This window comes from Cololabis saira, chromosome 6 (genome assembly GCF_033807715.1).
Source record: "Cololabis saira isolate AMF1-May2022 chromosome 6, fColSai1.1, whole genome shotgun sequence".
Classification (NCBI taxonomy): Eukaryota; Metazoa; Chordata; class Actinopteri; order Beloniformes; family Belonidae; genus Cololabis; species Cololabis saira.
Window position 1 is genome coordinate 40,738,580 of NC_084592.1, and position 23,577 is coordinate 40,762,156.

At 38.2% G+C, this 23,577-nt stretch overlaps 1 protein-coding gene across 7 annotated transcripts; it reads right to left on the bottom strand.

The window, feature by feature from the left end:
- Nucleotides 1-1,765: 1,765 nt before the first annotated feature.
- Nucleotides 1,766-19,815, bottom strand: dcun1d2a (DCN1, defective in cullin neddylation 1, domain containing 2a). Of its 7 annotated transcripts, none has more exons than XM_061724125.1 (7): nt 19,662-19,815; nt 10,254-10,470; nt 9,977-10,145; nt 8,428-8,558; nt 8,246-8,328; nt 2,799-2,895; nt 1,766-2,715 (listed from the first exon to the last, which is right to left on the bottom strand). In XM_061724125.1, exons 2-7 carry the CDS (start codon nt 10,426-10,428, stop codon nt 2,636-2,638), a joined length of 735 nt encoding a protein of 244 aa, XP_061580109.1. In that variant the 5' UTR covers nt 10,429-10,470; nt 19,662-19,815; the 3' UTR covers nt 1,766-2,635. The 7 variants fall into 7 exon arrangements, with proteins under 7 accessions (XP_061580109.1, XP_061580108.1, XP_061580107.1 ...); XM_061724124.1 differs by lacking the exon at nt 19,662-19,815 and adding an exon at nt 16,807-16,943; XM_061724123.1 differs by lacking the exon at nt 19,662-19,815 and adding an exon at nt 14,984-15,130.
- Nucleotides 19,816-23,577: the final 3,762 nt, after the last annotated feature.

The window sequence follows — 23,577 nt, forward strand, 5'->3', positions numbered from 1 at the left end:
GGTATGGAAATAGAAAGAGTATACGAAAATAAGTTCCTGGGGGTAATAATTGATGATAAACTTTGCTGGAAATCACATATAAATAGTGTAAAATCAAAAATGTCAAAAGCTCTAGCAATATTAAGCAAAACAAATTATATCTTCTGTCAAAGAGCTCAGTTTTTAAAGTATAACTCACTCATAGTTCCATACATGACTTATTGTGTGGAAGTTTGGGGTAACGCCTATAAAACAAATACAGACCCTATTTTCTTATTACAGAAAAGAGCTTTAAGGATAATTTATAGATCTGACTATTATGAACCAAAACATAATCTCTTTATTAAATATAATACTCTAAAATTCCATGATATAGTAGAGCAGAAAACTGTTTTATTTGCCTTTAAAGCCCAGCAGAAACTGCTTCCAAACTGCATTCAGGATTTGTTCCAAATAAAAGAAACCCGCTCATTCATAAGGTTCTATAAGGTTAATTCATGGCGTTTACTCGCTTTAGCACTCTTTATTTCTGTATTTTAATAGTGATTCTTTTTCTATAAATAACAACACAGTGTTCCGTCTTGAGGCATTGTACGTTGTTTTAATGTTTTTTTATGACCTGATAAGGACCAGGCTCACTTTACGCAGCTCAATATACTCTTTATGATGAATAAATAAATCAAATAAGAAGGATGCAAAAACACAAGACAAATGGTTGCTTCCTGTGTTGGAAAATTAAAAAAAAGGATCTTGCAAATTAAGTTTGTTTGTTAGTAAATGTGTGCAAATAAATATGCTCCTTTGTCCATCTGATCAAAGAAATGAGCTAAATTCATCCACGCTTATGGAAAAACTCATGCTTTATTCATCTTTCTGAAATGAACAATATACGTATGCTCCTTACACAATGTTTCATCATTATATTCTGATGTTCACTACCTTCAGCAATGCTGGACCAGGACTAAGACCAGGACCAGGACCAGGACCAGTACAAGTACAATTTCGTGAAAAAAGTCAAAATGTCAAGAAAAAAGTCGAAATGTCGATAAAAAAGTCGAAATCTCGAGAAAAAAGTCCAAATGTCGAGAAAAAAGTCAAAATGTTGAGAAAAAATGCGAAAATTTCGACTTTATTCACGAAATTTTGACTTTATTCTTGAAATTTTATTTCAACATTAATCTCGACATTTCGACTTTTTTCTCGAAGTGCACAATAAAAAAAAATCTTCCGCTCTCAAATATTTTTTCTCCTGCATGGCCCTAATAAATCAAATAAGAAGGATGCTGAGATGAGGTGTTGGAAAATAAAAAAAAGTATCTTGCAAATAGTTTGTTTGTTAGTAAATGTGTGCAAATAAATATGCTCCTTTGTCCATCTGATCAAAGAAATGAGCTAAATTCATCCACGCTTATGGAAAAACTCATGCTTTATTCATCTTTCTGAAATGAACAATATACGTATGCTCCTTACACAATGTTTCATCATTATATTCTGATGTTCACTACCTTCAGCAATGCTGGACCAGGACCAAGACCAGGACTAAGACCAGGACCAGGACCAGGACCAGGACCAGGACCAGGACCAGGGCCAGGACCAGAGACAGTGGACAGGTGGACTCGTGAGGCTCTGCCGTCGGCCGTTCTGGCGCCGCTCTGCTGCAGTAACGTACAGATATGTGCCATGCAAACCATAAACGTCCATCAGCTCCCTTCACGGCTCTCCTAAATGCTGCTAAATAGTCATTTCAGTGTGAAAAACAAACAAAACAAACAAAATCCCATGGGGGTAAACTGATAAAAACAAAACCTTTTTTATTTTTTTCCTTGATGCTTTTGACTTTTTTGTTTCTCAGAAAGAAACGATGGGAGGGACCGACTATCTTACATCAACTGAGGTTCCTCAGACAAGTGAATACCACCAATCAGCATCAATTATCTAAATTAAAGCACTGTCTTTTACTTAAGTGAATATTTATTAGTGAAACCAGCCCGAGACGGCTGGTAAAATGGGTTTAACATGCTTTCGATGAGAAGCTCACAATTCCATGACTCGACATCCACCAAACGATTAAAACCAACGGCGCATCATCCACAACACTGAGGCATCCTGATAGAGATCTTAGCATTTACTGTACATAAAACAATCATCTTTTTGCATTTTATAAACTGAACATATTTATATTATTCTTCATATAGTTCTCTTTGTAAACTGTCCCGATAGATACAGTATGTACAGTAAAAACTGCAACAGTTCTGTTGGTGCTGGTGTGGCGAGCACTCGCGTCCCCAGCTCGGAGCGGGACGTGGGATGTTTGCGCAGCCGCTCGGAGCCGACTGTGGGGGGGGTGGGGGCCTCCTGTCGGCGCTGCGTCCCCCCGCAGGGCCGCCGAGCAAAGCCCAGGGGCGTCCGGGATCCCGAGAAACCTGGCAAACCTCCGTCCGGCGCCTCGGCCAACCAGAGGACGGGAAAATGCCGCCGGTCGTTCCGCCCGGCTTCCCCCGACGGGCGGCTTCCCCCGACGGGTTCAGGTGCTTCTGTTTCCTCTTCAAAGTCTACAATTTTCAAACTTTTTTTTTTCTCTTTTGTACAAGTCTTAAAAAAAATCATGATGTCACTGTAAAAGATACGTTCTGGTTCTCCAGAGTGAGGGCCGGACTTAGAGAGTTTTGCGTTTTGATCCTGTAACAATTGGTCGCGCGAATTCCACGAAGTCGTCTATGAGGACGGGCCACGCCCCTGAGGAACAGACAGGAGAAGGGACCAATGAGAGTCGGCGCTGGGCCACGTCTCACGCATCCGTCTAGATGGTTCGGACTCACCTTCCTCGTCGTAGTTCGACATGTCGTCTGCGATCATGTTTCCAAAGTCCAACAATAAGTTCCACGTGTCTTTGGGGATGGATCGTTTATGGTGCTCCTGCAACGACAAAGAAGGGTGAGCATGTCTGTGCAGAGATTAATTGTTTAATTGTTTAATTAGGATCCCCATTAGCTACAGCATGACTGCTGATATTCTCCCTGGGGTCCCCCAACATTTTAAAATAATACAGTACTACACATAACATAGGGCTGGGGGATATATCGAGATTTTAATGTATATCGATATATTTTCAAACGCGATATGGTACGAGACAATATCGTTTGTTTCGATATATCTTTTATTTTATGATTTTGATATAGCTTATTTTGTGACAAATTGACTGGAATGTTTTATTTGAGATTTGCACAAATGTTTTGTTATTTGCACAACTGTCAACCTCAGTGGAAAAGTCTGCCTGTTACTGTCTACATTGTATTAATTGCACAGTCTATTTTAATTTAATTGTTATGCAGGAAAGGGATATTTGTTTTATTTTATTCAAGAAGCATTTTTATTCTATATATGCAGGCAGTTTATTTTTATTTCATTTGTTTTATACATTTTGATATTGTGCAGACCTCTGTTAATAAACGAACCTGTGTGACATTTGGCACGAGGCTTTGTATTAAAACTGACTGTTTTTTTAAGGGTTTGCCTCAGAAAAAAATGAAGCTAACAGAGATGCTATGCTATAATGCTTTGGGGGAAACCCCAATTATGTCACGGAAAAAATATTGTGATATATCGAGTATCGCCATTCAGCTAGAAAATATCGAGATATGACTTTTGGTCCATATCACCCAGCCCTAACATAACATAATAAAAGCAAACCAAATAAATTTCCACTAAATAAAAAGAATATCAAATTAAAAATACTCTGCAAAAAAAGCAGACACAAAATGAAGACAGCGAAATGAGAACATAACACTAAACAAAAACCCTGGACAGTTAAGAGTTCATCTGAGGTCGTCAAAAAGTCTGAAAAGCAGTCCACAATTTAATTTCATTTATAGTCTAGAACTTCACAACTGATCTAATATAGAAAAAAACAAAGAAAAAAATACATTCAACAACAGTCATAGCCAACTATGTTTCAATTTCCAGCAAGTCAGACAATCAGTCTCAGCAGCTGCTTGTTCAAGTGATTTATTTCAATGTTCTACTACACGGATTCAAAAGATGTTGCTTAACTAATAATGTGAATGTTCTTATGCTGTTTGTTTGTGTGATGTGTTTGGGAAATCAATTCCACTCATACATGGCCCTTTACACAACAGTCCTTTTACCAGCATTAGAATTCACATTTGGCAGCAAAATATCCTCCAGCTGCATGTCTGGTGATATACAGGACTGTCTCAGAAAATTAGAATATTGTGATAAAGTTCTTTATTTTCTGTAATGCAATTAAAAAAACAAAAATGTCATTCATTCTGGATTCATTACAAATCAACTGAAATATTGAAAGCCTTTGCCTTTTGCTGATTATGGTTTACAGTTTAAGATTAAGATTCCCAGAATATTCCAATTTTTTGAGATAGGATATTTGAGTTTTCTTAAGCTGTAAGCCATAATCAGCAATATTAAAATAATAAAAGGCTTGCAATATTTCAGTTGATTTGTAATGAATCCAGAATGTATGACATTTTTGTTTTTGTAATTGCATTACAGAAAATCACAATATTCTAATTTTCTGAGACAGTCCTGTATGTATGATAGTCAGAGCTGTAACATCCTCCTGGTATAATACCTGAGGAGTCTTTGTTATGGACATATTTCTAATAAATGATAATAATGAGTAAAGTAATCTGTCACTAACCATTAACCAACCAAGATTCTTATGCATTTTAATAACACTTGTCGTCCAGTTACAACTAAGAACAATGCGTGCAGCCCTGTTTTGTATTTTTTGTAGTTTTGCAATCATATCTGCAGTTGCATTTGACCAAACTGCCGGGTAATAGTCAAGATTTTATATAATTAAGGCCCGAATTACTAGTTTAGTTGCTTTCAGAGTTAAACATTGTTTTATGTCTTCTTATGACAGAAGACATAAAAAATTATTTCCTTATTAGGAAATAAGATCAGGTGTGAACTACACTTGTAGTTCTTCAGTCCGGTCTTGGTCTTGAGTCCACTTTTTTGTGGCCTTGGTCTTGTCTCGGTCTCAGACTATTTTTAGGATAAGAAAAAGAGAAAGAAAATCCCCATTTCTGCGTTTTAGGCAGAACTACTTGGTCTTTTTCTCTAGAAAGAAGACTTGTAGTTCTCGAGACCACTTTTCGTAGTCTTGTCTCGGTCTCGGAATCGGATAACTGAGAGTTCGTTGCACCAAGGTAACAGAATCAGCAGTTCTTCCTCTTGTTAATGTACAGTTTTGTAAACTATTTGTATTTTGCATCTGATTGAATGTTTTGATGCATCTGCATGTGTGTCTATATTTAATTACAGTTTTGTGTTTATAACGGCCTTGTTTTAATAAATATATGAATAATATTTGCATATCGTGATTGATTAAGCATTAGGTCCATTTCAGTGACGCTGATATACGGTGTAATCTGATTACTATAATGGTAAATAATATAATTTCAAGTCGGGAATTGTATCTTTAATATTTAAAATTCACGTTTCATCTCCAAATTAAGACCAATTTAAATCAGTAACATTTACTAATCATGACTTTTCTGAGGTGGAGGGGGGTGTTGGAGCTGGTAATTCTGCTAGAGGACTTTGGGACTAGTTAGTAGTCGAGTCAATCCTTAAAAGCACTGGAGTCAATCCTCCAATAGTGTAGAAATAGCGGTAGTGCAGTCGCCACACAGATCTGATCTCAGCTGATGGATGGAAACATTTATAGTGAGTTCAACATCATCATCCACTTCTCTGTGTTATTGAGCTGCAGTTGAATACAAGCTCATATGGAAACTAGAACCAGGATGATGTTCTACAATCACGCAGGATCAGGACATTACTAGGTTTGTTTTTAGTCTCGGTCTTGAGCTGAACTAGTCTTGGTCTTGATACTCTCTGGTCTTTGTAGTGTCTTGGTTTTGGTTTAGGTTTGGTTTAGATCTGATCACTCGGGACGTCTGTGAAGTTGGTCTGAGACACTTTAGGTTTTCTTTGTAGTCCGGAAGCATCCTGCAATGGATTCAAGGACAATCTACTAAACTAAAGTCTTGGGCTTTGGGCAGCTTTCCCCAAATCCAGTTCAGACCAGATACTGGGGCCTTCGGCTGAGACGATAACTTGTTTGATTTTTTTGTTGAATTCATGAAAGTCTTTATCATTCGATATCTTCTTTGTGTTTGAGGCAGATCGTTCCTTAGATGTGTTTGGCGCACGTAGAGACCGGAGGTCAGATTTGAACTTTTGCTGCACTTTTATGACTTTTGAAACATCTTCCGGTGGTGGTGATGTTTTTTTATTTAAACGTGGCTACAGGAGCATATTCTGGTCTCCAGAACATCGTTCTACGTGAATTTCGGACGATAAAGGTGGCCAACAGACTTCAGGGTGAAGGAGAGCTCTCAGTGCTCGTCGATAGGTGCTGTAATCCTGGACGTGCTACTGTGAAGGAGCATCTCTGCAACCCAGACGTTCACCTGTTGGATGTTACATTCCCATCCCTGCATTCTCCTGACGGAGTTCACCTAAGATACCTGTCAGGGCTGTATGTGACATCATCGGTATACAGTTGTTGCCAGGCAACGAGCATCATAATGATCTCCTGAGATTTGAACCCCGCCTGCAATCTGACAGTTTCCCACCTCATGTTTATCATAATTCACACTGAAGCAATATAATTTCCCTTAGGGGATAAAATAAGTGTTGTTAAATTCACACATTTTAATGCCAGACGTGAACGCAGACGATAATTCAAGGTCTTAACGGGGCCTTTTTATGAGCTGTGTGGTTATTATTACCGTTTTAATACTGTTTTAATAACAAAACAACCCAATCTGAACCGTCTCGAGGCTGATGGGTCCACTTGTAAGTTGTATTTTTAGAGTCACTCATATAAACATCCCATATTCACAGTAATTGTGTGAAACATGGCAATGGCGGACTGAAGCAGCTAAAAATATCTCTTTTCTTCTTTTTTAAGCTTGTTAAACTCTCAATGTTATGAAGGGGAAAAAAAAACCCTGAGCATTGTTGTCTTGTTTGTGAGTTTTAACTGCAGTACAGTAACAGTGTGGTTTCCATCATCTTTCCTCATGAACCACGTCCTTTTTAGGCCTGTGTTGAAAAAATCGATTTTCCGATTCTAAATCGATTCCCATATTCATTCCTAAAAATCGATTCTTATGTCTAAAGATCGATTTTTTGGGGGGGGATTTTTTTTCTTTCTTATACTTTCATCATTTCCGCCAGGTGAACTTTAATGCCAGTAGTCGGACACACAGTTTGTCATGACACTTCTGAAAAATGCCAGGTGCTTCATGACAATATGTGTGCGTGGTGACATAATAAATTAGATAAACTAAAATGATTTGTTTACTGCATGAATTGTTGCAATTTCTTTCTTTTTTGCACTTTAAATGGATATTGAAAGGCCTGTTTGAGTTATTTATTTCTTAGTTATTTCACAATAATTATTGTGAAATTATTATTTCACTAGTTATTTTACAGTCATATAATTCAGGCAACAGCTCAAAAAACATTTTAAATAACACTAAGCCAAATCAATATCGAATCGGATCGAATCATGATAATCGATTCTGAATATTAAAAATCGGAATCGAATCGATTCTTGACATTTGAATCGATACCCAGCCCTAGTCCTTTTGGTGTAAAACTTAACGTCGAGCTGCTTTAAAACAGGTGAAGCAGCTGGAAACACTGATAAATGAGAGCAGAAGTTTCAGTTTAACATGTTAACACATAAAACATAAAGGTGCTGCAACAATAAGCCCTTAAATCCAGAAACGGGATGAGAACTGGAAGATGTACCTTACATGAACAAACCGTCTCCCTTTATCAACTTTTTCTCGACCCATGAAAGTGGGAAGAAAAGGTGATTTAGGCTTTGATGTTAAAGCCGCCACGCTTCAGTACACCTCACAAATCTCTCCTTTAATGGTCATGACTGCTGTTTATAACAGTAAAACACTTTCAGTTATTATTTTCTTTCTTTGATCCTTTACTAGAAAAGAAATTGACATGTTTAGGCTTTTATTTTAAAGATCTACTCATGTATCATCTAGCTTTTTAAAAATAAAGAGATATATTTTTTGCTAAATCGCAGCCTCATGAGCAAAAATCCCTGGAAGAATGCAGCCGTTTCATAAGGTAATTTATTTCTCTACTTATTTAAAAGCTCCCAGTAAAACTCAGCGGCGCTGCTTTTGAAGTAAAGTGATTAATTTGGTCATCAAGCATCAGTGCTGCTTCTACTTTGACTCACCAAAAGGAATCTGTTCCAGAGATCGAGGAACTTAAATCGTCCTGACAGAACCAGGTTCCAGTAGGCTACGGCCATCTCCAGATCTGCACATGAGACACAAAGATGGAAACTTCAGCCCGCCTGACCGAGAATCAGCCGCATCGGTCGAAAAACTTGTTGTTATCCGCGTTAACGTCACTTACCGAGGCCCTTCTGTCCGGGATTTTTGGCAAAATTAAAAGTGAACTGGTAAAAGTCCTTGAACTTCCCGCTGTCTTTAAGCTCCTGCTCTAATCTTGGCAAAAGGGCCTTGAGTTTTTCTACGCTGTCACACCTAATTAAAAAAAAAAAAAAAACACACAATTAAACACACAAAAAACAAACAGTTTGAGCAGATAATATCAAATCACACATGTCTATACATCACTCCTGTAAAATTAAATAGATTTGATCCTAATATCCCTGACCGCTGCTATAAATGCAATGATTATCAAGGTACTTTACTTTAAGGTACTTTATATCACTGTCTATGGGAATGTAAAGAAACGTTTTGGAGGATGGTGACCTAATATATCTCACAAATTATTTCCGCCCCGCTTCCTCTAAGCCCTAAATTGTGTGTTTTGAGTGCCTACCCGGACAATTGCGCTTTGTCCAATAAGGGAAAAAAAAATGGTTGACCTATGCTTACTATAATCTAGACGATCAATAGCCTTGTGCTGGAAAAAATGAATGGTCCAACCTTAGGCCTCTGGCTGAGACATCTAACGCCATGCCTGGCTCTAGAAAAACCCACCTACTGTGTCAAGAAAAAGCCCCTTGAATTTGATGATATCTGAAGCCTTGTGAGCATGAATATACGGTGAGGTGACCTGAACAGGCATCGTGGAGATAATTTATACTTTATATGAATACTTACATTTTAATTATGCCTCTTATTTTTAATTATGCCTCTTATTTTTATTTTATTTATTTATTTCTTCTATTTAGTTTGTTATTATTATGTACGGAAGAGTATTAGGGCCAGGCAGGAGAAAAATAAAAATAATATTTTAAAGGAGGAAGATTTGTTTTCATTATGCACTTCGAGAAAAAAGTCGAAATGTCAAGATAAATGTTGAAGTACAATTTTGAGAAAAAAGTCGAAATGTCGAGTTTAATGTTGAAATACAATTTCAAGAATAAAGTCAAAATTTCGTGAATAAAGAAATGTTGAGAAAAAGGGGAAATTTTGACTTTCTTTACGAAATTTCGACTTTATTCTTGAAATATTCAAATATTTTTTCTCCTGCATGGCCCTTATACTCTTCCGTAATTATGATTTCTGTTACAAGCCAGTTTTCATTTTGTTAATGTGTTTCTTTTCTTTTTAATGTCCTTGCCCTTGTGTAGTTTTTGGTTGTGTGTTTTTGCGTTGTGCTGCCAAATGGGGTTTCTGTTTTGTTGTGTATTATGTGGAAAATCTAATAAAGACATGTTTCAAAAAAAAAAAAATAATAATAAAATCTCACATACGTCCTCCTCAACCAGATGTAACGTAACCGTGAAGCTGCATCAAAGTGATTCACACACACGCCGACTTGAAAAGTCAAAACACTGCAACTGTTTCATCTAGTCACGGCATGAAGACACAGAATAGTCGGGCTGTGGGTGGATCTATATTTAGCCGGCCTTCCCTCCCCGGAGCCAGACTAAGAGAACGGCCAGGCGAAGACACTCCGGGCACGTCGCTCGCCGTTGATGTCAACTCACCCGAGCTCCGTCATCCCGTCCAGAAACTCCTTCTTGGTGAACTCGCACTGAGTGGCGGCTCGAAACTTCCAGGCGACCACCAGCACGCTGATGCTGGCCGGGTCCAGTGACAGGTCGTCGCAAAACTGCTGGATCCCATCGATGCCAATCTTGTTTTCATCCTGGGGATCTATATCGAGAACAAAAAAACCCAAAACAAAACAAAAACAACTATTATGGAGGTCTTTCTGGAACAACCTGCTCATACCGTTAATACTTTGTAATCTGTCGTCCTTGCCTTTGTAGCGGTTGTAGAGCTGCTCCAGCTTTTTTCGGTCCACTGAGGTCTTCATGGATTCCTTGCAGTAAAGCTCTGGATTCTGAAAGTAGTTATCGGTGGCGACTTCTAGTTTCCAGTCATTCTGCGTGAGGCAGTACACGGCCGTCTTCTCCCCGGCCTGCGTGAAGGACATGAACTGCCGTACCTTGTCCCTCTGCGAAGACTTCAGCTTATGCTGTGGTAACACAGGACAGGGGCTGTCAGACACCGGCGCTATCAGGCCGGGGAACACGGACAACAGGACGCAAACACCCACCGACACGCAGACAAAAACACACACTGAAACATAAACATCCACAGGCATTCGGGCAACGGTGAGGTGGACTAACGAGAAAAAGGGAGATGCTCAGAAAAACACATAGATCAAAAGGTTAGTCAGTCACACTGACAAGCACACGGTAGAGAAGATGAGCCGTCCAAGAGCAACATGGACTTTCCCAAAGAGAGATGTTTTTGATACTCGCAGCACATGCTGTACTTCGGAGGGCCCCTCGGATAACCACAGTGATAGATGTAACATGAGCAGGGAAACGAGATGCCACAGCGAGGACCTCGAGGTGCAACAAGTCTGGAGTGCAACACAAGCACCTTACCAAAAATAGCAATATTAAAGCGGCAACAACAGAACCTCAGCAGGATTCAGCAGGTCCCCCTATAGGCGTGGAGGTTAAGTCCATTTCATGACCCCGTCTGAGATAAGTTACTCTGCCGTTTCGCTCGTCTGTCACTACCTTCCTGAGGCTCTCAGTCACCTCTGCCACGATGTACACGGCGGCTCCCAGGGCTGATTTCCTCACCGCGGCTGTCACATGGTCCCGTGAAGCAACACCCAGTTGTCGCGAGACACGTCTGGGATGCGAGTCCAAATTTAGCGTGGATCATGCCTGCCAGGTTTCTCTGGTTTCCAAGTCCTCGAGGGCCACTGACTTCCACGTTTCAAATGTTTTTCCTGCTTCAATCTACCAAAGGATAATTGAAAATGATCCAGTTGTTTGAATCAAGTGTGTTGAAGCGGCGAAACATTTGAAACATGCCCTGGAGGGGCAAGACTGGACTAACCTGCTGTGTACTGACGACAGGGATCACAAATCCTCTTGTGTCAAAGTGTAAGAAACATCATTATTCATATTGTTATGCAATGATGTATCTCAAATAAACTTGAACTTCATACTTCCTGAAAGCGATCAATTATTCCTTCTAATGCAAACTGAAACTTTATCATCAAGAACTCCCTTTGTGCTTCTTACAACAAAAATCCAACGACAGGAAAACAAATATACAGTCAAATGATATATAATACAACAGAGTCATATTTTGATCAGGTAAAGCCAGAACACTGTGTATTGATTATTGTATCCTTAAACTGCAATGCGTCCATTTAAACAGCAAGAGTGGATAATAAAACAGCTGCAAAGCTGCCGTCATACAAGAAACTATACTGTTTTTGTTTTCATTAAACTGGATACTCTTCACCACAACGCCATCTCACCACTGCGACTTACAGGACTGTCTCCGAAAATTAGAATATTGTGATAAAGTTCTTTATTTTCTGTAATGCAATTAAAAAAACAAAAATGTCATACATTCTGGATTCATTACAAATCAACTGAAATATTGCAAGCCTTTTATTATCTTAATATTGCTGATTATGGCTTACAGTTTAAGATTAAGATTCCCAGAATATTCTATTTTTTTAGAGATAGGATATTTGAGTTTTCTTAAGCTGTAAGCCATGATCAGCAATATTAAAATAATAAAAGGCTTGCAATATTTCAGTTGATTTGTAATGAATCCAGAATGTATGACATTTTTGTTTTTTGTAATTGCATTACAGAAAATCACAATATTCTAATTTTCTGAGACAGTCCTGTATATAACCTGGTAGAGTGGACATCCCTCCATCCCAGACGGCTCCGTCACTAGCTCCTGCTCATCTACAAACCCATACCTGCAACACCTCTCTACCTCTCTTCCCTTCTACACCTGTCACACTCTGCCCTCAATCTCCATCCTCAAAGCCCGGACAGTCTTTGGTCACAGCGCCTTCCAGTTTGCTGCAGCTAATGACTGGAGCACACTACAAAACACCCTAGAACTCTCATATCACAGTCTGTCTTCAAACAAAATCTGCAACAAATTACAGTTGACTCTTGCACTTGTTGATCTGCCGACTTGCCACATCCCATTGTCTTAATGTTTTTTCAATATCATTGTATTTATATTTATTGTACATATTTATTGTACTGTTATTATGCAATTTTACATAACATTGTTGTTTATTCCTAGCACTCCCCTTCCCCTCTCCCCTCAAAGTGCTTATGCTCTTTGTTTCGGCTCCATTTGTAAATAAGAATTTGCCTGGGTAAATAAAGGTTAAATAAAAAAAAAAAAGAATTAAAGAAAGAAAACATGTCAAATGTCTTGGTCTCAGCAAAACAGATTGGTTCATTTATGTCCCCCTCTGTTGGTTTAATTGATGCTTTGGGGTTTGGGAGTGTGTGGAGGAGCCAAAAGTGCACATTAAGGAGGTTTTCAGAACAACCTGGAGCGCACCTCGACCGGTGTAATGTGGTCCAGTTTCCTTTTCCTTTTCCAGGATCAGCTGCAGCTGCCTGATTGATTTCTTGTTAAGGCCTGTAAAGATGTCATTGCAATCATCCAACCTACTGAAAATGAATGCATGAATAAGTTTTTCCATGTCTTGTTTAGTCAGAAACCCCTTAATTCCAGCAATGTTTTCCAGGTGGTAATAGGCAGATTTAGTGATAAATGTAAAGCACTTTGAATTACCTTGTGTTGAATTGGCCTCTACAGATAAACTTGCTGATCCGGACCAGGCATGAAGCCACTCGCTGGTACCGGCTGTGGTAATTATTGACTCCGACATGAACTTCAACAGCCATCTAAAGTTTATCACTAAATCTGCCTATTACCACCTAAAAAACGTTGCTAGAACTCCCAGACCCCTGAGGTTCATCTGGATCTGGTTTGTTGTGGTTCCCAAGAACCAGAACCAAGCAAGGTGAGGCAGCGTTCAGTTATTCTGCTCCCCACCGGTGGAACAAACTTCCTGTAGACCTGAGGTCTGCTCCAACTGTCAGCTCCTTTAAATCAGGCCTAAAAACATTACTGTTTACTGAAGTCATCAACAACTCATCAACGAGGCCCCAGACCCCCCTCTCTCCCCAGTCTACCACGGACTGCCCCCCCATCCCACTCTACGTTACATTAAAGACTTCAATCCTGACCTTATGCGTTACATTAACGCACATCCTAGGTCAACTTTGCATAGACTCATATCCGGCACTTTAAAACCTCATGTTGTACATTTTCTCTTTTATTTATATATTTGTTCTTTGTATTGCACCAATCACCACAACAAATTCCTTGTGTGTGTGTAACAAACTTGCAGGTGTCAAGTAACAAAGTACAAATACTATGTTACCTTACTTAAGTAGAAATTTTGGTTATCTATACTTCACTGGAGTAATTATTATTCAGACGACTTTTTACTTTTACTCCTTACATTTTAAAAACAGCCTTGTTACTGTATTTCATTTCAGCCTTTAAAAAATAACTATCCAGTTAAATTGCTCCATCCGGATAGAGTAAATTTGGTTGTGGTTGTTTCAGATGTTCTTGTCCAGTTTTGTTCTTACATCCGTTCCCTCAGATTCCTGCAACTAAACTTGGATGTACATTCCAATAAAGGTTAGGATAAATGATAACATGCCTGTGAAGTTTGACTTTTTGCACCATTACAATACTTATAGGCAACTAGTCATCATATCTCCTGCTCTCTGAAACACATGTTAATGCTCAATAGTACACATATATGGTTCTTTAATATATTTGCATTATACTAAGATACATTCATTTTCAATGGCTTTTGTCCTTAATGCTTTTTCCCCCGTACATTTCTTTTACTTTTATACTTTAAGTAGTTTTGAAACCAGTACTTTTACACTTTTACTTGAGTAAAAAACTTGAGATGATACTTCAACTTCTACAGGAGTATTTTTAAACTCTAGTATCTATACTTCTACCTGAGTATTGAATGTGAATACTTTTGACACCTCTGCTTTTTAACAAATTGTGCTTTTTATTATTTTATTTATTGTATTGAAGTATTATTTATAATTCCTATTCCCTTTTTAATTGACTTGTTACTGTTTAATTGTGTCTTGCTGGTTTTAATGTTGATGTGAAGAACTCTGAACTACCTGGTGTGTAATTATACTCTCCAGATAAACTTGTACATCTCTGATCCGGACCAGACATGAATCCCCTCTCTGGTACCGGCTGTGGTTCTGGATTACTGACCCACAGATGGGGGGGCAGGTTAACGCTAACGCTAGCCGAGCTAGTCCCACAAAAAGGTGATATTTCTGTCCGTGCCTGCCTGTGTGGTAGAGCCTGAACCGGGTTCTGCCCGGGTGTCCCGGTGTCGGTCCGGTTCCAGGTCCACCAGAGCCAGTTAGCACAGCAGCTAACGCTAGCTGCTCCAAAACATCAACTGACCTTCCCTAAAAACAGCCAACAATGCTCTTTACTGGCCGCCCAGAGCCCGCCAACCCGCGGGACGTGGCGTACTTTAGTGTTAGAACCCCGGCCCCGGCTCGGGCCGCGGTGGCACCTGCGAACCGAGCCGGGGTCGCTGTTTATTCCTGTTTATTTTGGTCACCTACCATTTTTACACCCGCTGCTTCTCCAGTCTGGTCGCCCGAACGGTGCCGCAGCTGCGCATGCGCGGGGCAGCAGCTGAGCAGCTGAACAGTGCGCATGCGCGGAGGCAGCAGCTGAGCAGCAGCGTCTGCTGTCAAGTTTGTTTGTTTGGTTTTCTCTCTGGATCCTAGCTGATTCTATGTTCTTCTCATGTTGTGAGGTGGGCACGATTTTATTAATAGATCCATGGGTGGGCACCCAGGGCATCCCTCGTATTTAGCACCCTTGGTTATTTTTATTTTTTATTTTATTTTTTTATTTTTATTATTATTATTTTTTGTGTAATTAATTTGTTTTTTGTGTGTTTGGTTTATTTCATTTAGCTGCTTTTATATAGTCTCCTTTTCATCCTTTTTATGTAGTCTTGTTATCACTTACAGGTTTTGTTTAGTTTGTTTTATTCTGTTTTAGGGCTGGGCGATTTTGGACAAAAATAAAATCCCGATTTTTTTCTCTGAAAACCCGATTTTCGATTTCGATTTCGATTTTTTTGGAAAAACTACAAAATACAATGGAATAAATTGTTTCAAATATTTTATCTTTATTTTTAAAGAAAAATAGCAAACAAATTTCCCTATTGGGAATGAAGTGCAATTGAAAGATACTGTAAATCCTCCTTGAGTTTAGTAAAGTGACAACATTTATAATTTTCTTGACCAAACAAAGATGACTAGACGAGCTCTGTATGTAATGCTGCCAGCTGCAAAAAAGGAAAATCGATTTTCCGATTTTCCTTTTTTTAACATCGATTGTGATTAATAAATCCGATTTAGATTTAAAATCGATTAATCGCACAGCCCTATTCTGTTTATTTACTAATTAATTTATTTTCTTTTTACATTATTTTTCTTAAATTGAGGGGGGTGGGGGGGTTGTTGGACAGTGCTGCTCTGTTCAGGTTTTAGCACGCCTTTCTCGGAAAATGGGGGAAAAAATATGGAGGACCATGTAGCTTATGTTTGACTTCTGTATGTCATCGGTTCGCAATTTTTTTGTTTTTTTTGTTTAAACTGCATCGAAATAGTGATATTAGTTTTTTAAATGCACACATTTACCTAGCCAGCAGTCTAGCAGCTGATCATACACACCTTTCAGGTTAATTCAAAACAGGGAAAAAGGTAACAGATGCAACGTCACAATATTAAATTGTAGTTGTTTTTTCCCCCCAGTTTGGGATAGCTTCAATCATAATCAGAAAATAAATTAATTTTAATTAATTTATTTAATTAATTAATTTATATTATATATATGTTAATTATTATTGTTATTATTGTTATTATCAGCAGTGTTTCTAACCAAATATAGCTCAGTACAGAATCTTAGGATGATGTAAAATCACAAAACATCATACAAGAGAAAAACAAACAAAACAAACATTAAACCAAAAAAATAATTACCTATTTATTTCTTATGACATGTATCTTATTATGAAGGGAAATCATCCTGGTTAGAAATAGCTAATAATATGAACTAGAATCTCATGATTTTATTCACCTGGCTCTCAGCCTTTTTCAAAATTGCTTAAGTCAGGTGAAAATTTTAAGAAAATGGCAAAATGTCGCTCAAACATTTGAAACCTATTTGAGATGATGGAAGACGAGAGGAGTTGAAGACAGTAGGAGACACTTAAAAGAGGAATATTTGCTAAAGAGAAGAAGATGGGCTTAAGACAGGAAAAGAGTTATATCAGCTGAAACCAGGAAAATGAGCCAAAGAAAACCAGTTGACCATAAAAGAGAAATATTAGCTGAAAAGGAGAATAAAGACTAAAGAAAAGATAAATTACCTGAAGGAAGGAAGATCAGTTGAAAACAAGAAGATGAGCTTCAGAGAAGATAAACTGAAGAGAGAAAGATCACCTGAAGAAAGAAACTGTGTTGATTCAGCCATTTATGTTAACATGTTATTGTTATTATTATTTTTTAGATATATTATTATATTATTTTTAATTCTCTAAGAGAACTTCTTTTTCTCTGTTAAATGATCTACGCTGCTCAGAAAAAGTTGTTTTTATGTCCCCAGCAGGAGGCTTCATTATCTCCCTCCTGCACCTTACAGACACATTAATGATATCTAAAGCAGTGGTCATTAAATGTTTTTATCCTTTTAAACATGTTCCAAGTCTCAATAGAGTGTTTTTTTTTTTGCCATCCTAAAATGAGGTTTGAGGTTTGCATAAAACCTCTCCTTATACATCTTTTACGAACAATATTAAAGTTCCATCAGTGTTTATAACTGAAAATTTTATTTCACATCTTCTAATTACGAAGCTTCTGTGCTTCTATATCATTATTTCTATTTATATGTGTAAATTACATTTCGTTTAATACAGGTCATGTTCAGAGTGTGGTGATAATTTTTGGGTGTTTTCTGTAAAGGTAAGAGGGTTGAAAAGGCATTTTTACCTACCAGTATGTAGTGTCTAAGTCTGGCCAGCAGAGGGCGCGCTCGCTGTACGGTTCGTGCTGGGACAAGGGAAGCGCGAAGAAAACGAGAGCGCGCACTTGAGTGTAAAGTTATGGTTGTGTGATTGATTATTAAAGTGATATATTTTTGCTCTTTGCTGGACAAAATAAAATACTTAAAAAGAAATGTGCTACATCTCTCCTTGAATAATTTCAGGAACATTAAGTCTTGTTAACAAATGTTTGTCAAACTTCTGGTAACACAATTAACACATTATTATAACACATATTTACCTCATTGTGGGGCTGATTTGATCAAATGAGTGCAGATCTATTTATTATACAAACAGAATATGAAACCTGTCATTGAGGGAAAAGTACTGATGGTGATAAATTAACCAGAGCATCAGTAAATATATGTTCCCAGATCTTAAAAATCAAGTTAATTTGGTATTCGCTCATTGAAATCAGGCCAAAACACACAAATACGAGAGCTGGATTCTTGATTTCAATCAATAATCAAATGATCTCCTCTTCCTCAGCTGAAGTTTCCTGAACCAGCCAAGGTGCCGGTTTCTTAGGCAAGATCTCGTCCGCCAGCAGTCAGATCCAGTTTGTTATCAAAGGGGAAAAAACATAATCTTCACACACCTGAGTATCAGGATATAGATATCACTCGTCTTTTCCTAGCATTTCCTCATAAATGGTGCGTTTGAACCTGGTGTTTATTCCCAGATATGTGAAGACTCGTGTCGGGTTTTTAGGCCTGAACTTTTAACTGAGCAACTAAAACAAGATAATAATAATAATAATAATAATAATAATAATAATAATAATAATAATAATAATAATAATAATAATAATAATAATAATAATAATAATAATAATAATAATAATAATCTCTTTATTTGTCAGTACACATGGAAACACATTGAAACATGTCACCTGTTTTTAACCCATCACTAGTTACACTGCTAGCAGTGGGCTGCCATTATTTTGGCGCCCGGGGAGCAATTTAGGGTTAAAGGCCTTGCTCAGGGCCCAAAGTGATTTATTTTGATTGCCATCCTGCACTAGACTACCACTCCTTAAGTAAAGATGCCCTCAATCCCCGTCTCTGACACAGGTACGCAGGTTTCACATCTCAGATGTTTGAAGCGCATCCACAGACCTTCTTCAAGGTTTTTAAGAAAATAAAAACCACAGAAGGTTCCAACGAGAGGTCAAATTTACTGGTGGGACTATGAAACAACGTGCTGACAGTACTGCTGTTAGCAGAGCGGTGGAGTCCAGGACCAGCAACGCTGCTCTGGAGATCTGTTTATTGGACTTAAATGACCAAGTGTTTGCATTGCAGGTCCAGGACCTGTTGGACAGGAAGTATGAGGAGGCCTCGGGCATCGATAGACTTGTAGTTCTCGAGACCGGTCTTGGTCTCGAGACCACTTTTTTGTGGTCTTGGTCTCGATAACTGAGATGCTGTTGCTCACCAAGGTGACAGAATCTGGTGATCAGCAGTTCTTCTTCTTGTTAATGTACAGTTTTGCAAACTATTTGTATTTTGCATCTGATTTAACGTTTTGGTGCATCTGCATGTGAGTCTGCATTTAATTACAGTTTTGTGTTTATAACGGCCTTGTTTGAATAAATATATGAATAATATTTTCATATCGTTGTGATTGATTAAGCATCGGGTCCATTTCAGTGATGCTGATATACGGTGTAATCTGATTACTATAATGGTAAATAATGTAATTTCAAATTGATAATTATATCTTTAATATTTAAAATTCAGGTTTCATCTACAATTTCATTTAAATCAGTAACATTTACTATTCCTTCCTTTTCTGAGGTGGAGGGGGGTGTTGGAGCTGGTTATTCTGCTAGAGGACTTTGGGACTAGTTAGTAGTCGTGTCAATCCTTAAAAGCACTGGAGTCAATCCTCCAATAGTGTAGAAATAGCGGTAGTGCAGTCACCACACATATCTGATCTCAGCTGATGGATGAAAACATTTATAGTGAGTTCAACATCATCATCCACTTCTCTGTGTTATTGTGCTGCAGTTGAAAACAAGCTCATATGGAAACTAGCTGAACCAGGTGATGTTCTACAATCACGCAAGATGAGGAAATTACTAGGATTGTTTTTGGTCTCAGTCTTGAGATGAACTAGTCTTGGTCTCGGTTTAGGCGGTCATGACTACAAGTTTAGAATCGAGTACCCTGTCCAAGTACCTTAGAAGAGGATGGAGAACAACCTGGACTTGGTCATCATTGAGGGCCTCCAGGAAGTCCTGCACCTTCGGTTCCCAGAACTTTGAGAGGATCCTGGCCGTCGCAGATCAAATCAGCTTCAGCATTTAATTTGATGTAGAGACGACCTCCGTGCTCCTGCTGTTTGCACAAGGTATCAGCAGAATTGATCATTTACTTACTGAAGAAGGCTTGGATGAGCGGTGAGGAAGATGACGTCATCTGGGGTGGAGTCGCAGCCGCTGAACACATTTATCTCAAAATTAGTAAGTAAATGTCATCTTCATCAGTGGAAATTTTTCTTTCCTGCAGAGAAATGTTGCTCGCTGAGACAAAAGTCAGCTTTTGCTTTGACCTCGTAACGACATTTAGTAAAAAAAACATGATTCTGACCTTGGTACATCTGTAGTGTTGAAAGTTTTATTTTAACTGAAAAAAATGTTTGAAAGTTGATCAGACTGTTAGGGAAAATTCCCTCCCTGCTGCTCATTTTTGTACATATCAAATATTTATCCACATATATGCATTTCCACTCAAAACTGAGGCCTAGCGGACACTTGCTGCTCACTGAAGGGCAAAAAAAGTCTGTAAAAGTCTGAAACTTAAACCATGTAACAATGTATGCTGAAATTCACCGCTATTACTGAGTAATTCCTATTTAATGAACAAATAAAGAAAATGTAAACGTGAGAGAGGGGTGTGGTTAACTTGTGGGACCACATTCAACATTTAAAAACAAACAACCAGAGCTAATTTCAACAGAAAACCGAAACATCCCATAAACTGAGCTGACAGAAGACTCAGCTCGTCTTTATCTTACGAGAAAACGAGTCCACCCTTCGGCGAGTGTTAATAACACGCAGCGCTGTCACTGATAAGAGGCTCTGCAGCCATCGGCTTCCTTTTGCTTTTGTTATGTACTGTAGGTTTACACTGGAAAGGTCCTGGTTGCAGTCTGTAACCTAAAAAACAACTTTGCAGACTTTGTATTTCAGTGAGCTGAATAATAATAATAATAATAATAATAATAATAATAATAATAATAATAATAATAATAATAATAATAATAATAATAATAATAATAATAATAATAATAATAATAATAATAAATTGATTGTCAGTTCAAGTAAACGTCCATGACGCTCCACTCGGCTGGTTTCATGTCATTGCTGCAGACAGCAGATGCAGCTGCTGCCTGGAGATATTCAGATATTACAGCAGCAAATTAGTTATTTTTTCTTTTAAATTTAGATTAATCTACAGCTCATCAAACTCAGCAGCACTAGTATTTAAGAGCACCCCCCCACAGCCCCCACCTGTCAGCGTGTTTCAGGCGGAGTGATGTAGGCCGTCATCGGCAAACATGAACTCTGTTTTCTGTGAATGCATGTATTATTGTTTTTTTTTTTTCCCCAGTCGACACACAAGATAAAACATAAAAGAATAAACAGAGGTGTCAAAAGTATTCACATTCATTACTCAGGTAGAAGTATAGATAGTAGAGTTTAAAAATACTCCTGTAGAAGTTGAAGTATCAACTCAAGTTTTTTACTCAAGTAAAAGTATAAAAGTACTGGTTTCAAAACTACTTAAAGTATAAAAGTAAAAGTAATGTAAGGGGGAAAAAGCCATTAAGGACAAAAGCCATTGAAAATGAATGCATCTTAGTATAATGCAAATATATGATAGAACCATATATGTGTACTATTGAGCATTAACATGTGTTTCAGAGAGCAGCATATATGATGACTAGTTGCCTATAAGTATTGTAATGGTGCAAAAAGTCAAACTTCAGAGGCATGTTATCATTTATCCTAACCTTTATTGGAATGTACATCCAAGTTTAGTTGCAGGAATCTGAGGGAACGGATGTAAGAACAAAACTGGACAAGAACATCTGAAACAACCACAACCAAATTCACTCTATCCGGATGGAGCAATTTAACTGGATAGTTTTTATTAAAGGCCGAAATGAAATAGAGTAACGAGGCTGTTTTTAAAATGTAAGGAGTAAAAAGTACAGATAATTGTGTGGAAATGTAAGGAGTAAAAGTAAAAAGTCGTCTGAAAAATAATTACTCCAGTGAAGTATAGATAACCAAAATGTCTACTTAAGTAAGGTAACAAAGTATTTGTACTTTGTTACTTGACACCTCTGAGAATAAAGTAAGCTGTACAAATTGTTAAGCAAACAGAACTCATAAAATAACCTGATTTTAAGGTTCTTTTATTAGTTTATAAGTGCCTTAATGGTCCTGGGCCTTCTTATTTATCTGATCTGTTTATAAATTATGAGCCCTAGCGGACCCTGAGGTCCTTTGGTACCGGCCTTTTAATTCTTCCTAAAGTTAGAATAAAAACTATTAGTGAAACCTTGTTCCACTACTACGGTCCTGATCTGTGCAACAGCTAACAAGGTTATATGTGTGCTGTGTGGGTATTAAAGTGAGGATGTGTGTGAAAATGACCAGCAGATGTGTTATTTTAACCATGACTGTGTGAGTTTTTCTATGTTAAATGTTGATTTTGTTATGTAAAGCACTTTGTGTTACTATTGTATCAAAAGTGCTGAATACACAAAGTTTGATTTGATTTGGTTTAAATAATCATGTTTGGGGCTACAAACCTAAGCACACATGCCTAAATCATCATTATCCGGCTGAATGGATCAACGTTATGAAGCTATAGGAAAGACTAAGAGGTTCACAATAAAGAATATGAAAGAAAAGGCAATTATTCAATTCATAAAACAAAAACAGAAGAGGAATTAAGAGCTGAAGAACCCATAAAGACAGACAAGATGGACGCTGGACGCACACAAGGACCAACAGGAAACAGGTGGAGATGATGAAGATGAACCGGAACCAGAGACTGTATAAGAAGAACTGGACAACGCTCAGGCGACATCAACCACAGGTTTCTGACGAGTTCTTTTGAAGCCTATTTTTTTCCACATTGTGCGTCATTGTGTTGTTAAAGCAGCACTATGTAACTTTTCCACCTTAATATAATATTTCCAGAGTCATTGTGATGGTACATCAACTTCCAACAGGTTTAATGAACCTCTGTCATGGTCTGAGGGGTCTGTATCTCCTTCACTGGCACTATGTAACTTTGAGGTGCATGGTAGGAACCCTGCCACACTAAAAAACTACACATTTTTACGGCTTTGACTGCTTTACGGCATACGTCACTTCCCCCTCCTTCCCGATTCGTAGTGGAGACGAAAGCTGGGCGGGGCGTGGAGCGCAGAGCTCAGCAGAAGCTGGTATCATGGCCGAAGCAGCGAAAAAAAGAAAATAAAATTTTTATCGGAGGAGGCGTGAGATGAAAGACGAGGAGGGATGTCCGACAAGAGAGACAGAATTGTTATGATACAAATGTAAATGTAAAGTAAAAATTGTGCAGGGCTGATCTGCAAAATATAAGGAATGGGCATTCAGTTATTCACAGGTTATAAAGTATTTTTTTATTTTGTCAGTAAGTATGTTGGACTACTAATTTATGACGAAGTCCCTCTAAAAAACGTTTGTAGTTTGGGGCGCATTATCTGGCTGAAACAGGACAAGGGGGCGGGGGTGACTTCACTAAAAAAAATTTGAACATAGTGATTTTCAACATCGTCATATTATATTGTTTAGCCAAAACTAGATACATTACCTCTTCGCTATCCATCCTGCAAACGACTGCTGAAAACAGAAAAGTAGTTTTGAAACTCCGTCCCGTCTTATTTCATTATCAAAACAAATGCACGTGACGGGGACAGGATCTTTCCGGCAGTACGCGCTGGTGCTGATGGGAAACGTAGTGTTCTTTCTGGTAAAGCACTACCGCTTTTGTCCAAAGGAGCCGCCAAACTCAACAAAAGCTGAAAGTTACATTGTGCTGCTTTAATGTA

Bases quoted from the DNA above. Each gene is read 5' to 3' on its own strand.
- dcun1d2a (XM_061724122.1), bottom strand. From the start codon at position 10,599: ATGCCTGTGGATGTTTATGTTTCAGTGTGTGTTTTTGTCTGCGTGTCG. The intron at 8,559-9,976 runs GTGAGTTGACAT...TTTTTTAATTAG, and splicing joins GACGGGATGACGGAGCTCGG to GTGTGACAGCGTAGAAAAAC. The intron at 2,896-8,245 runs GTGAGTCAAAGT...TTGTCGTTGCAG, and splicing joins TCTGGAACAGATTCCTTTTG to GAGCACCATAAACGATCCAT.